At 30.7% G+C, this 15,942-nt stretch overlaps 2 protein-coding genes across 2 annotated transcripts in view; one reads left to right on the forward strand and one right to left on the reverse strand.

Annotated features, from left to right (window-relative positions):
- LOC130901346 (monocarboxylate transporter 2-like) overlaps positions 1-15,942 on the forward strand; it is a 392,606-nt gene that overhangs the window by 286,997 nt on the left and 89,667 nt on the right. The gene's annotated exons all lie outside the window — the stretch shown is intronic.
- LOC130901348 (uncharacterized) lies at positions 5,927-8,920 on the reverse strand. The gene is made up of 2 exons (XM_057812660.1): positions 8,865-8,920; positions 5,927-6,258 (listed from the first exon to the last, which is right to left on the reverse strand). The coding sequence occupies exons 1-2, from the start codon at positions 8,874-8,876 to the stop codon at positions 6,025-6,027; spliced, it is 246 nt and encodes an 81-aa protein (XP_057668643.1). The 5' UTR covers positions 8,877-8,920; the 3' UTR covers positions 5,927-6,024.

Genomic DNA, 15,942 nt, shown 5'->3' on the forward strand with positions numbered 1-15,942 from the left:
TTTATTCATGACACAAAGCATTATTAACAGGAATACATTAATACGAACCAATTTATTAGTATATTTCACATTAGTACACAACATATGATCCAGCATTGGGCGAGTATACGGGATAAGCACCTGGATAAATATAATTAGAGTAGGCAAGAGGAGCAGCAGTATAAGCAGATGTATAGGCAAGAGCAGGAGCAGCGACAACTGGAGCTGCATATGCAGCTAAGACATCAGGTTTTGCTTCTGGTTTTGGTACAGGATTCGCTTCGGGAACCGGTGAAGCTACGGCTACAGCCAAAAGAGCAGCTACAAAGCACTGAAATAAATGTTAAAGTGTTCAAGATATGTTAAAACTATTATTTATACTTCGTATCAAAAAAGATGGGGAGTAACCTATAATCAAAAATTCTTTTTGAGTTTCACAGATAGTATTTAAGCATTTAAGTTATTATTATAAAACTATTTCAAAATAATAAGTTGATTGGAATGAAGGATGAATGGAGATTAGAAGTCGAGGACCTAGACATAATACTAGATAACATATAAAGCAGAAGTATTGTACATAAAAGCCTTTTGAAGTATTTTATGGAGGTAATAGATGCTATTGTAAGAATTAGCATTATGTACAAAGATAGAGCAGCGGAACCAGCCTACGCACAACGAAAGATAACTTCTCCAGAATTCAAAGGTGTAATTTTGCACTAAAAGTTTGAACGGGACATTTTGACCCGAATGAACAATACCAGAAATATAACGAGTGAAAAAAGACATTATTTTTATTATTATTATTATTATTATTATTATTATTATTATTATTATTATTATTATTATTATTGTTATTATTATTATTATTATTATTATTATCATTATTATTATTATTATTATTGTTATTATTATTATTATTATTATTATTATTATTATTATTATTATACATGCTTGAATAATGGTTGAGAATTAAGAATTAAATAGAGATTGTGTTGAAATCAATCTGTTGTTTGAATAAGTTGGGAATTGAAATTGAGCTGACCCTGGATTTATATAATTTTCTACAAATAATATATGAATTATGAATAATAACAAATGAAAAATTTCTTTAGGAAGGCTGATTTTGAACCTATGGAATTTGTAATGAAAAGTGATTATTGACCAATATACTTCAGTTTATGTATTTGAATAACTATAATATATATCGAAAATTAAATGAAGATTAAGGAGGTTCTTTGGCCAGTTTAGAATTTCAGAAAATTCGGTGGTAAATAATGTATTTTATTGAGAAAAATGGAATTTGCATGTTTAAAAGCCAATTTTTAGGTATTTTAAGCTTCATTCAATTAACAATTTATAGTATAATCCAAAGGAATGTGTGAACTTAAGAGCTTCCTGTAAAAAAATTTGTATGATTCAAATTCCATGGTTTCATAGTTCATCACTCCAGCTTTTATGAGAAAATTTATTCTCTTCATAATATAATAAATTTTTCAATGATGAGAAAAGAACCTCATTAAACGACTTGATATGATATTTAAAACACACTAAAAATATTTATTTCGAAAGACATTAATACATAAAAGCCTAAAATTTCTTTATTCATGATTACCAATTGTTAACTCACCAATTTGAACATGTTGACGTTTGTTTGATTGTAATTAAGAGGTATTCAACTGATAAGAAATCTAGGTCTGCCGTCAATTTATATTATTTGAAATTAACTATTCAATATAAAGGGGATAACCTTAGTTAATTCATGAAGTGCTGTAACCATACTAAGGAAAACATTATGTAAGAAATGAAGTTCAGTATTGCATACTAACCATAGACAATCTAAGACACAATGATACTCAGAATTCTCTTCAGCAATACATGAGTTGATTTTTAAATGGATACAAATATTTGAACATACGATGCGTAGCAATATGAAGGTTTTTATGAATGGTGAATCTATTTAAAAAAATCGTATTCATCAAAATGCAAATCCAAAGCAAACAATCTTTATAATCATATAAAGAGTAATATATGAAGTTTTTTTCCAATTTCTTACAAATGTTCAATATATCCTACGTTTAATATAAAACTGATTTGCTTGTCTTTTTGACTTACATAACTTTTTTAGTCGGCACGATATCGATATCAATTTTCCACCCCTTCATTATAGCACCATAATGATGTATACAAAAATTGAGCTCACTAGGAGTTTCTCCACAGATAAAACCTAAAATAACTGGACTATACCATCTCGAATACAGTCCACTTCAAAGTATGGTAGCGCGTCAAAAAAAAGGTTTTTGATAAAACGCGCATAGGAAATAAGCCTAGAGTATCTGCCACGACTCCCAGTTTAAAAGTAAATTCAGATCAGGATTAAACTGCCACAAATGTCGGTTAACAGTTGATGTGCCATCTGATAGTCTGTAGTGCAATCAAGTAGAAATTTCGAGGTGTGGGCATATAACCAACATGAGCCTACACCTTGATAGTAACCAATGCATCGATTTTTTCTCTGTAGTTATTTCTTATACAAAAAAACTTCAGTGAGAACATTTAACTGTTGTCAATTCTTCCATTTATTTCTTTTTGTCTATAATTTGATTTATCACTATCTCTAGATATTTATTATCATATTTTCATTTTACAGTTAGGTTTTCTATAAGCATATTTCTGTTTTATTCTAGTTTTATTTCATTGATTCTAACTATATATTTTAGTACTGTCTTCCATATAACACATAACTATCTTTCCATAATTAATAAACTGACTATATCATCTGCAAATGCACATTATGCCATTCTCTCCAATTTCATATTTTTGTAAGCACCACTTTTTGTCACGCTCTTTTATTACTATAAATAAGGGAAAGCTTGAACTTTTTCCTTTCATGCAGCTATTTTCACCTGAAAAATATTTTTGGATGTTATTTTCTCGTTGATTAGAAAGTTTTTGTTTTCTTGTATATATTTTGAATAGCTCTTATCAGCCTCTCACCGGTTCCCCTATTACGAAATATCTCCTAAATATTTTCTTGTGATACTTCAGAAAATACTTGTTTCATATCAATATATGAGATGTACATATTTTTCCTCTTACTTTTCGTTTTCAAAAGTCTATGTTAAAAATATGCGTTCAGAGTTCAGATACTCTGCGCTTCAGTATTTTCCACATACTGGTTTTTGTTCCAGTTATTTTCATTTATGTCCCATACTAAACAGTGAATGATAATACTTTTATCATGACCACTTATGAAAATGATAGATTGCGCACTCATTTTCACCTAAGAAATTAGCTTATTTCACAAATGTACATGTGTGATATTATTTAATTGACTTTAATGTTTTTTGAAGAATTTTTACGTGGTCGTAGGAAAAATAATGTACATAACTCGTTGGAAAGTGTATTTCGCACTCGTTACGTTTCATATATATCCTATATATATGAATATATATTTCTATATATTTCTATATATTTATTATTATTTTTCTATGTTCGTTAAAGGTTACGTTTTTATCAACTTTTAATCCTTGTTCTATGCGTTCTAATATGTTCTAACCCTCAATGTAATTTAATAACAAATATATATAAATGCAGTACGTATTTATCGTGGTTTTGTGTATGTAATTTCTTCGTATTTCAAAATACCTTGACCTCAAAAATGACCTTTAGTTTACATTTTCTGAAGAGCTACAACTACTGAACATACAAAAATGCTGATATTGAAATTCATATTTGGAATAACACAATCATTGTGTTGGTACAATCGAACATGAATGTAATAATACCATGTTGTGATTATGAATGACTGAACAGTAAGTAGGTGATTTTCATGCCAAAAAATTTCATAAGAAAAAACGGTTCAAGGAACTTAAATAAATTAAGTGAAAGCAACAATAATCTTGAGAAGTCATATTAATAGCGTTTCGTCGGCCCATTAATAAAATTCAATTTTATTGCAACGAGATTGCCATCTGGACCAACACATTTCAGAAGAACGAGTTATGATGAATGTACGAATTTCACCAATTCATACAATATTGTAAAATTTAAATTTTATCGCGCCTTATTTACTGGGCGTTATGACTATCCCTCTCGACTTCCTAAAAATTTTATTAAGCATTAGTAGTCATTAAAAAAGTAACAAATTGGTTTAATTAATTTTTTCTATATTCTTATCAGTTTATGCGACACAATTGCCAAGTTTCATTTATTAATATTATTTCATTTCCTTCAAACTTCGTTTTTGCTCATCATATTGAGAGTTTTTTCTTGTTGAGTATTGTGCGGCAATACCTACTAATAACTGGTTTAGACTTCAACTGGGACTTCAAACCATTTTTTGCATTATCAAGCAACTTGATTTATTCGAACTTCTTTAACAGTAACTTTTTAGGGGGTTGACCAAAGTAAAATCAAAGTATGAATTGTTTGAGCCATTTTATTGCATCAATTTAAAACCAAGAGTTCATTGCACATTGTACTACTTCGAACGACATAATTTCTATGAACCAGAAAATAGCATTTGATTAATAAATAGTTCAATGTATAGAATATCAAGCAAATTTCAGTTTTTCTAAATAATATTTTTTGGTGCTTTCGACCTTACACTACTTCGTCTTTAACAATGATGTTCTCTATGGCGACCTTGGGAAGAGCAAATAATTTCCATGAATATTATCAAGAAAACTAGATAGATTCAAAACTCAAATGTTTAGTCATGCAGAATGATGCGACGTATCCAAATATGACAATATTACCGATAATTGAACTCAGTTAGACCCTTAAACTCTATATGAGCATGAGCAAGATATGTTTTTCCTTTCTAACTGATTTTTTACCAGAAAAAGTAGCTATGGATTTAGTTAATCTCTCAGCTCATCTTATAGGGGAAACTGGCATAACTAATAGATTTGTTGGCGCCCTAGGAAGAAAAAAAATCAAGATTGTCTAGCTATTATGTTCCTACTGAAACGTGCACCCTAACTTCATGCTAGCAAACCAATCCTTCCATTACATATCTAAACTTACTACACCCCAAGATCGAATACAGCTTCTATAACTCCCACAATTCGATCAACAACAAGATTTATTCAATTCACAAGATACATAATATAGTTGCACTAATCATTTGCAATACGAGAACTGTACGACGAATTATGTATTATTAAACGTTTTTGTTCAAACTGTTGTGTGTAAGTTCGCATTGTCGTGATGAAGATTGATTCGTCATCTGCAATTGGTTTCCTTGATTTTTTGAAAACTGCTGGTAAGCAAATGATGGTGAACAATTCATAATTGACCGTTTTAAGCTGTTCCAATGGAACTGTGGCAATATATTCAGTTATTCCGACAAAACAAGCGACCATTTGCAACTTTTGTTAGATTTAGCTTATCTTGAAAAATCCACACAGGCGATTAATATTTAATTTTGGGTTTATTTGTATAGACCCATGATTCCTAGTCTGTCATGATTTTGCAATATCAGTTTACTTACAGCATCGATTTTGGACGACCTTCACGAAATTCATCTTGTAGCAAATTACGACCGCGATTGAATTCGGAAATCCAGCGAAAAACGATGGCTCGAGATGGTGTTTTATCACCAAAAGTTAAAACGAGTTGATTGACTGCTGTTGAATTAATCCACGTCGAAAGTCGTAGAAAATTATCGCCCGAATATGTTCGCAATTTAATTACATTTTTTGACTAAGATACATGTTTAAAGTCTCTATAGACAATGTAAATAGAGCACCTATATTACAACACGTTCTGAGTACGTATACCATTAACACCTTGTGTTGCCATTTCTCAAAACTTAAGTAGCAACCCTTGTAGCCAGTTGAAACCACAAGGAGAAAAAATTCAATGTTGTAAAACAGCATGTGAGTTTCGAAAAGAAACTCGCCATATATTGATTATAATTTTTAGGATAATGAAACGATAATAATGTAAATGCATCTTCTTTATTAAAAGTTTCTCAGGCACAATAGAATTCACATTTTTAATAGAAGAATAAGATTAATACAAATATTTAGTCCGTTACATCTAGTAGGTCAAGAAGGATGCGGCATAAGGAGAATACACTGAATAGGCACTAGGATAAACATAGTTGGAGTAAGCTACAGGAGAAACTGAATAAGCTGAGGTGTAGGCAGGAGCGGCAACCACAGGAGCAGTATACGAAGCAAGATATTGTGGCTTAGCTTCAGGTTTTGCTGCCGGATTCGCTACTGGTACTGGAGAAGCTACTGAGAGAGCCAAAATGGTAACTAAAATGCACTGAAATAAAAAAAAATTAATTGTGCTTTAAATACTAGTGACAATAGAAAAATATAGTTAAGTAATTCATAGAAAATAAAACTGAATCTCTGACTAGAAAAAGTTCAGGCTTTCTTCTTGAAACGTCGCATGGTTCTAAATCTGGAGTTGTAGGAAATGTGCACCTACGTGAATACATTTGGTGGTTAAATCTAACGACTTAGCAAAGCGCGTTGTTGTGTTGAAGCAGAACGCCATTGACTCATTTTTAGGTATCTTTCTTCAAATATCGCTTCGCAAACGTACAAGTACCCCAATCATTTGAACAAACAAGTTTGCACAATTTTCAACCGTTTCTCGTTCATAATTTACTTATTTTCAATTTTCAATTGTTCATACCATTTATAAACTAGCGTGAACAATATAGGAAGTCAATATGGATCGAAGAGAATTCATAAATGAGCTTAAGTATTGTTAATAGAATATTGATCGAAAAGTACAGGAGATTCACATAATCTAATGATCATATTGTAAACAAATGAACAATCTAATTTCTGTGCTTACAACAAGAAGTTGGAAACATTAATTCATTTGCCAATACTTGAAGTTAATTGTCATTCAACAAATACAACAATCACTTGAGTAACCTCAAAACAAAAACATATCAAGTTGATAATTTCATCGATAATATTATCGTACTGTAATTAATAGCTATAAACTCTTGAAACCTTCAAATCCACCTATCATATACTAAAATTCATAGATAAAGTTACTGAAACATATATAAATACAAATAAAGAGAACGCTTCAAAATATCAAAGAAATATAAAATACAGGTGTATAATCATGGAATAAATAAATATAGTTTAAAGAAATTGAAAAACACACTTTTAAAGAACATCAAACTGAAAAGTTAAAAATAATTTTTATCCTCGACTGTTGTATAATGTATCAATTATACGTCTGCTCGCTCGACCTTAATAATACCCATCAATCACAGCAGTGGTTAATGAATCATTAATCACTGCTGTAAGATGTTTTCTTGATTCAGTTATATTATATTGTTTTGAAACAAAAAATCGGTTTTTATAATTTTAGCATGTGAAACACTACTAAATATATATTCATATATATATATATATATATATATATATATATATATATATATATATATATATATATATATATATGAATTCATTGGTAAAGTAGAGACCAGATTCGAAACCAGAACCTCCATTTAGAAAGCACGGAACATTAACACTGCGCTGTCAGCGACATTAACGTGTTTGACGTATATCAATTTCTTAAAGTACCAAAGTTTGTGAAAAAATTTATAAATTGATATAATTTTTGAACCAAAATAAAATTGACTCATAAATTTCTCTGTCTATGTCAAATTATGTTAAAAAACCAACTAAAAATGGATACAGAAAATGAAAGTGACTTTTCTTTAACACCAGAAAAAATTGGAGAAGTTGCTGAGGTAGCCAAATATATTGCTGGGAAAGTCAAGGAAATGTATATGATATGGCATATGAATTTTGAACTGTCAAAAGAGATTATTGATAACTATAAATAAATACCGTCCTTTCGTAACATTAGATACCCAATATTTTTCAAACCGATATATAGATTTTTGTGTTAATTATTATGGAGATATTATACGATAATAATAATTTTCAATAATTATGTACTATATTGTATGGAATATTTGTTAGAATAAATAATAATTTGTTAGAATAATAGTTTTTATAATAATGTAACAAAATTTTCCAACAAAAATATTTAGTAGTCGTGGATAGGGTGTAGTATTCTACTCGCGTATAATGAGTTATTATTTTCTCGGTGATTTATGCTACTCGCTGGCACTCGTAGCACTAAACTTCACCTAGTGAATAGTAACCTGATTATACACTCGTGAATAATATACTATTTTTTAATAAGCTCATATAATAATGAATGAAAAATACTCGTATTACTGTGGGAAAAATGTCAGGCGCTCGATGTACTAGAAATATAGAACAAAGCCCTTCACTACTACTAGTACTGTCTATTCAGTATTGATTTAAACTTATTTTAAATAATAATCTAAGTTTAATGTGCTTTTTTGTTGTGTTTTTTCAAATTATATATATTTTCCACTGTTTAGTTAGTTTATGGTCAAAAAAATCTCCAATTATGAATCTCAAACAAAAGGTGCCTGATGCAAAATTCTTCTAGAATTGAAGGTGTTAAATTCTAAAGTAACACTGATGCAGGTAGTATAGTGAATCTCCAACAAAGGGCAGATATTCATAAAATTAGTTTTGATGTAAAACTTTGCAGTAATAATTTATAAAAAACATTTGCCAAAAAAAATCATCTTTTTAGAGCGTGAACGATATCTGAACCCAAGAAACCGGAGGTTGACGCCTTAGCCTGCTCGGCTAACGAACGCAATTAAAGTAGTGGGATATACTAACTGTAATAAAGGGAAATTACAAACAAACAAACAAACTCACAAACGCACATGCAGTTGAATTTAATATAAGCGTGTAAATAAATTATCACAATATGGTTGGTTAAAACACCATTAGCGATTCACGTTATCTTCCTGTCAAGTCACATCTTATTATATAATAACTTACCAATTTAAACATGTCGTATGGAAAATTTATTGTATCGATGGAGTGAACAAACAAGATCTAATAATTGAAGTTTACATTCATGTGGAATTTATATCTTCCAAAATAATTCGTAATAGGGGGGGTACTTCAACATGACTTAAATAAAATAATTCACTTATTGAAATTTAAAATATATTGATAGCATAATGTCAAAATACTATTGAAGCTTTGCATACAAACTATAAGTAGTATACGCGTTTTGAATTCAATTATTTATGTTTGTCTTACTAATATTATTTTTGATAGAATGTGTTATAAAAAGTTGTTAACCAATCTTATTTAGGTGGTAATTACATTACACTATTCGAATATTTAATGTCAATGACTAAAAATACCTGTCTATTCTAAGATGATGTGACCTATATTCTGTTTCTTGAATAAATTGCTATACTGTCTGATACAAATACATGAATGATACTGTATATTAACACGTTGACTGCCACAGTAATTTTCAGATTTCTGGCCAAAAATGAAATTTTGATTTTATTACATTATATTATTAAAAAGTCTAAATCTAGAGCATAGTTATAAAATAAAAGAGTAAAAACGTATTTTCCTAAAAAAAAAATGTTGTACGAATTATCTCGTAGTTGGCGTCGGAAACAGTAATCTCTTCTCGGAAGCCAATTACGAGTTTATTCATAGGCACACCTGCACTGACTTGTCGCTTCAGAGAGGAATTCGTGCTCACATTGATTGGACAAGAAATTCAACACGTTACGAAAAAGAGTAAATTGCAAAGTATCCATTATTTAGAGAGTTTACCGCCTACCGAAAAAAAAAACAGCGTCCAACGAAACCATGTCGCATATGTAACCAAGGAAAAAAACGCCGAGAAACGCGTTATTACTGTCCAGTATGTAGTGAAAAGCCAGCTCTGTGTGTGGAAGGTTGTTTTAAAAAGTTCCACAAACAGTAAATATCATTATACTTCTGTACTTTGACTTAATTCTTACACTTACATTTTTTATGTTCCTTTTCAAATAAATTGTCTTTTATGCAAGCCAACATTGATTTTTTGTTCTTTCCCAAGAAGCCATCTATCGATATTAGCACTGATATATTACGAGTTTAATCGTAGCAACACAAGAATGGCAAGTGAATACAGTACGAGATAACTCGTAGTTGGCGTCCTTGAAAAGATCGCTACCTACGAGTTATCTCGTAGTCGGCAGTCAACGTGTTAATAATTATTATATTTAGTCTAGATATGATGCAAATGTGAGCTTTGCTTGAGGAATTATGATCGAGTCCATTCATATCGGAGGAGTTTCTTGCATTCGTTAGAATCATAAAATTGTACTGAAGGTAGATTGAAATTGTCAATCCTACAAGCTTGCCTATGACTCAATATTAGCCTCTATCCAAATATAATATTTATAATCACATTTTTAGAATAGAATTTAAATGTAGGTTTTAGTATTGAATATCATTTCAATTTCATATTGTTTAGCTATTGTGGTAGTCACATTGTCTGGACCTGAGTCTAGTCTAGAGTGGCTAATTAAGACTACCCCTGGCACTTATCCCTCTGATTGATTGGATTATAATCCGCGAATCTCTCACTATCAATCTATAAATAGAATAAATGGCGAGAAACTCAATGTCACTGTTATAAAACGCGGGTTATAGATTATCAATCGTAATATTATTTTTTTCATCATCCACTTCATCTTTATATTAGGAATTAGTTTCATTAAATTATTTACGATTAAAATATCAGTTGTATCATGTGAATTAGTTCGCAATTTGTTAATTCAATTTAATGCTTCACCTTTATATAGGACTCGTTAATTTGGAGCAATCAATTTCTTCTTCTCGTATACGTCTAAGGAGCGTAAGCTACATATCAAGTCTAGCCAACAAGAACGTATATAAACTAGACCACATCTCCGAAAGGAAATAGTGAATCTTGATGATTCTAATTGTTTTGAATTTATATAACCGTGTGAAGCTAGAGTCCAAAGTTTCCGTTACACGCTATGTTAGTGAACCCTACAGGGATAATACGACGGTTGCTACCTAAGTTTTAAGATAGATAAATGAAAACAAATATTTATGATTCGATAAAGTTTTATTGTTTTTCAAAATACTCTTCATTGAGGTTAACATAGTTTTCCTTGGGTTTAAACCAATTGTCGAAATATGTGATGTGATTTGAGCACAGCAATCGCTTCTCCAAGTGTAGTAAACCGTTGATTTCGCAATTTATTTTTGATCTACGGGAATAAGAAAAAAATATCAGGTGCCAAACAAAAACGTTTTTGTTTGAACTGATGTGTGAAAGTTCGTGCTGTTCTGAAGGAGATTGATTCGTTCTTTGCGATTGGTTTCCTTACTATTTCGAACACTTCTGATAAACATGCTAGTCTACCATTCAGAATTGAACATCCTACGTGGCTATAATAGAACTGTGGCGACATGTCCAGTTATTTCGAATAAACGGGCGACCATTTGCTTCGAAGTGTGCGAACAAGTTTTGTTGGATTTGGCTCGTTTTGAAATAGCCATAGAGTCGATTTTTGTTTAGTTTTGGATTCATATGCTTAGGTTCATGATTGATCGCCACCGCTATTGAGTTTTTTCAGCATTTCTTTACACCAATCGACACAACCTTTATGTGAGAATATGCGGTATCCAACGCACACAAAATTTGACAGCCAAATATTATGCAATATTGAATGTATGCGAATGGAACTAATGTCGTATAGGGTGGCAGTTAAAAATTGAATCTTTTGCGACGGCTCTTAGAATGCTTTTTTTATGAAAAAACACTGGGAACTTTTTTTTTAATTCAAAACAACACCTGCCTCTACACGATCTAAGTAAATTTTTCGGTATAATCATCTTTTTTGGATATATTTCAGGAAAAGTACAATTTTATACCTACGATATATATAAATATATAAATATAAAAAATCATAGAACTAAAAACAATGAAAATAACAATATTTGGTCCAACTAACAATAAACAAAAATCTAAATTTGTAAATTTCCGCAATTGATTTAGTCTATTGAATAAAAAAATGAAATATATTCGATTTGATATCTTTATTTAAAAATAATATGGTACAAAAGTTATTTTAATATTCCGGTTCCTTCACATAAAGCCTCAAGTAAGTTTTCTTTCGTATTTATAATGCCTTCTATAATCATCTAGGATTTGAATGAAAAATTGTCCGTCATCTTTTGTTAACAAATCGTTGTAGTCTTGCATAAATTTAACTCCTCGCTCTGCAACATCTTTCACTACTGAAAAGCAGCCTAACAGTCTTGTTAATTAGAGTGTTCCAGCTTGTATTTAGTACAAGTTTATGAAAACAATTGATGGAAGTTACATCAATAAACTGTTCTAACCATTTCTCAAGTATTTTTGGAATATCTGCACGAGATACAACAGACTTCCTAGAAACTTGCTCATTACTTACCTAATCAGCACATGGGCATCTGGAATGTTCCTGAAAACAACTCATACCTAACTACTCATAGGCGTATAATTGGCTCATGGGCTCGTAATTGTGCTTCAGATAGAAAGATAAACGTGACCGCATCAAATAGAAGTACAGAAAGAGTTGTAATTGTATCGAGAAAATTATATAGATATTCTAGCAGAACAAAATATGATGGTTCCAATAAATCCGCGAATGACAAGGAAATCTTAAATGAAAACGTATTTTTTTTGAAATAATTTAAATCCGAATGAAAACATCTATTATTAAAATAATTAAATACTGTTGGTAGAATATTATCGTATTAACTCTCGAGAAAAGTAGGTTTATCGATGATTACTTGATTTTATTTGAATTAAACTGGACCCAGTAATACTCGTGTTTCTAAAGAAAATTTTCAGCAATAGATGGATATCATCACTCCAGTTAATTCAAGTAAGAAATAAATCGATGAGAAGCTAGATATACTCCTTCACCTTCACCTTGAAAGTTCTCCAACGAAATTATTTTAAAAATAGGAACAAGTACTGCATCCTCCGTTATATTTTTAATTCAATTCAATAGAATAGTGTTACGAACTAATCTCCGTCCTGGAGCCGATCCTGCTTAGATATGGTAGAATTCTAGAATTTGGCCTTTGATGAAATACCCAGAAATCGTTTGATCTTTGTTTTTATAGGAACTTGTTTCTTTTGAATAATTTCTCGGAAGGTTTCTTTATTTGTTTTGTTTCTTTATTTTCCAGATATTTGGAAAATTATTTTTGGATAAATAAGGAGTTTATTTAGCGCACTTTAGTTTAGTTTATAATAAATAGTAGTGGTAAACAGAACAAATTAGCGAAGTAATCGAAGAATTTGAATAAATTATTCAAGTAAGTTGAGTGAATTATTATAAGATAGTGTAGTGTATTTAGATATATTAAGAACGTAAGAGACAGTATTTATTGGTTGAAGTTACGAATAGAGTGTAAATGAATACGAAAATCTCACAATATACTGAAGTGAGGGTTAAAACGTTACAATCAAGGCACTTACTTACGTTGTGTGTGTGTTTCTCGCAGAGGCTTTCTCAGGCTTTCAATATATTTCAGAAAAGTAACTGAGATAGCCCTAATAATGGAATAACCCTAATGATGGTATCTAAAGGTCTTCCATTATCTACGTAAAAGGGTTGAAAGATGGTCTATTATAGTGAAAATATTTTCTCTTTGAAACTAATGGTGTAATTAATATAAATATTATATATTTACATAAAATGTCTATGAAATTTGAGAACTATGTTGAATTTTAATTGATATTGATAAAATTTTTCAATTATCAGAGCTTCGAAAATTATTTAATTTCTGAATAAGGAGACACAATCGGCGAAAAATCACGAGAGCATAATTCGAATGGTTTTTAAGGACTACGTCAAGTTAAGAGTGAAGTATTCGTTACGATTATACAGTGAATAAATGAAAGATTACATTTCTTCGCTTATTCTCAAACTTGAAGCTACTACGAGGCGATTCATTATGATATTGAGATACTTTTTAGGAAACTTGTCGCCAAGCACATATGTATACGTCGTAACTATGACCAATTTGTTATTTATATTTAAGCTTTTGTTTGAGTTGACTCATGATTAGATGAGGATAGAGTGATTAAAATGAAATTCATAGAAATTTCATTGAAAATCATTCAACTCCAAAAGTCCGATAAACGATCTTATTTGAGCTTTGAAAAACTTTATTATTGTATTAGAATTCAAAATTGCAATTAAGTCACTTATTTTTCACTATTTTCACTTATTTTCAATTGGATCATCACATTATTAACTTGCTAGAATGGAATATTTTTTAAAATAATGAGTAATTCTACAATCATCTGTTAACTCACGGTGATTTGCAAGTAAAAAGAGTGCGTGTCATATGTGTGCCAGACTGAAAGAATATATATTCGAAATTGCATAAATGGATACTGAAACGTTTAGGAAACAATATGCGATAAATGCGCCAATACGTCATGTCACAAGTCGCTTTTGATTCGTAAGTTTTGTCCACGTCTTCTCGTCTATCCATATTCACCTCACTTATCAGATTCAGAAGTACCATGCTCTTCTAGAAAATATAAAATATATTTGATACCATTTCTGGCCAGGACACCTTTCCCAGTTATAGGATAAGTGCGTGAATATTATTATTAACATTTCATGCTTCTTTCATACATTATTCCATTTAAAATACTTCAATGTGTATCTCAACAATTCCTCGTATACACGGGAAAATTTGGAGTAAATCGTATGGTTCCTATGTAATTTAAATTCATATATTCTCTCGTCCTTGTAAATATCGTTTGAATAAATCAACAACATTCGAATTAATATTACATAATTGTTCAGAATAATAAATATTAATTTTTTATTGTTTTTTTTTTGTCAGGCTCATTCACATTTTTAGTCAGAATAATAAACATTGCGATCCATTTCCATCAAATCTAGTAGGCTAAGAGAGATGCTGTGTACGGCGAATATACAGAATAGGCACCTGGATAAACATAACTTGAATAAGCAACAGGAGCAACAGAATAAGCAGAAGTGTAAGCTGGTGCGGCAACTACAGGAGCAGCATAGGCAGCGAGGATCTGTGGTTTTGCTTCAGCTTTTGGTGCCGGATTCGCTTCTGGTACTGGAGAAGCTACTGAGAGAGCTAATATTGCAGCTAGAATGCACTGAAAAATAAATTCAATAATATTATCAATTGTCTAAACGAATTTCAGTAAATATATTTAATCGGTTTATGAATACTTGCTATTATCGAAGAAACAAGATACATTTTTGAATTATTTGGAACCATAATTGGAAATCATTTATAATGTTTCACAAATCAATCAAAATATCATTGAACTACTAGAAGTACTCAAATGTTGTTGATTATTTGTAGAGACTATTACAGTTAATATACAAAGAAAATAACGAACAGGTTGAAGATATAACAAAACAAATCAATACCCAACAAAACCATGTTACATTAGAAACATACAACGAGAAGATATATAGCCTTATGGGCTCATGAATCTCCTCCATTTACTTTTGTTCATGACTGCTTCATGCCAGTTCTCTATTCCTACTCTTCCTAGATCTTCTCCACATGCGTCTATCCATTTTTTTTTCGAGGACCCCTCTCTCCCTTTTCGCTCCTTCCCTTAATAAGGATCTTTTTACCCAACTATCTTCGACCATTCTGGCTATATACTGTCGTCTGGCTGTCGTCACTTTTGAATGGTGGAAGTTAGTTATATTCCTCTCCATCCCCATAAATTTGGCCTTTTGTTCATTTATGTATATTCCACATTTTTTTGTTTCCTTTTAAAAGAGTAGAAAAATTTTCTCTAGTTCCTTCTTAGTTCTACTGATAAGTACCACATCATCTGCGTAGGCAAATATTTGTGTTTTGTTGTTGTAAATCATCCTCTGTGTTCCTATGCCACTACTTCTCAGAACCTCTTTTTGTTCAAAAATTTTACGATAAGCTTCCTTCGACAATTACATTATTATTGATGTTATTCAGTGTCATTGTTACCAAATGAAGTATTTTCTACTAATTGAAT

Source organism: Diorhabda carinulata, chromosome X (genome assembly GCF_026250575.1).
Source record: "Diorhabda carinulata isolate Delta chromosome X, icDioCari1.1, whole genome shotgun sequence".
Taxonomy (NCBI): Eukaryota; Metazoa; Arthropoda; class Insecta; order Coleoptera; family Chrysomelidae; genus Diorhabda; species Diorhabda carinulata.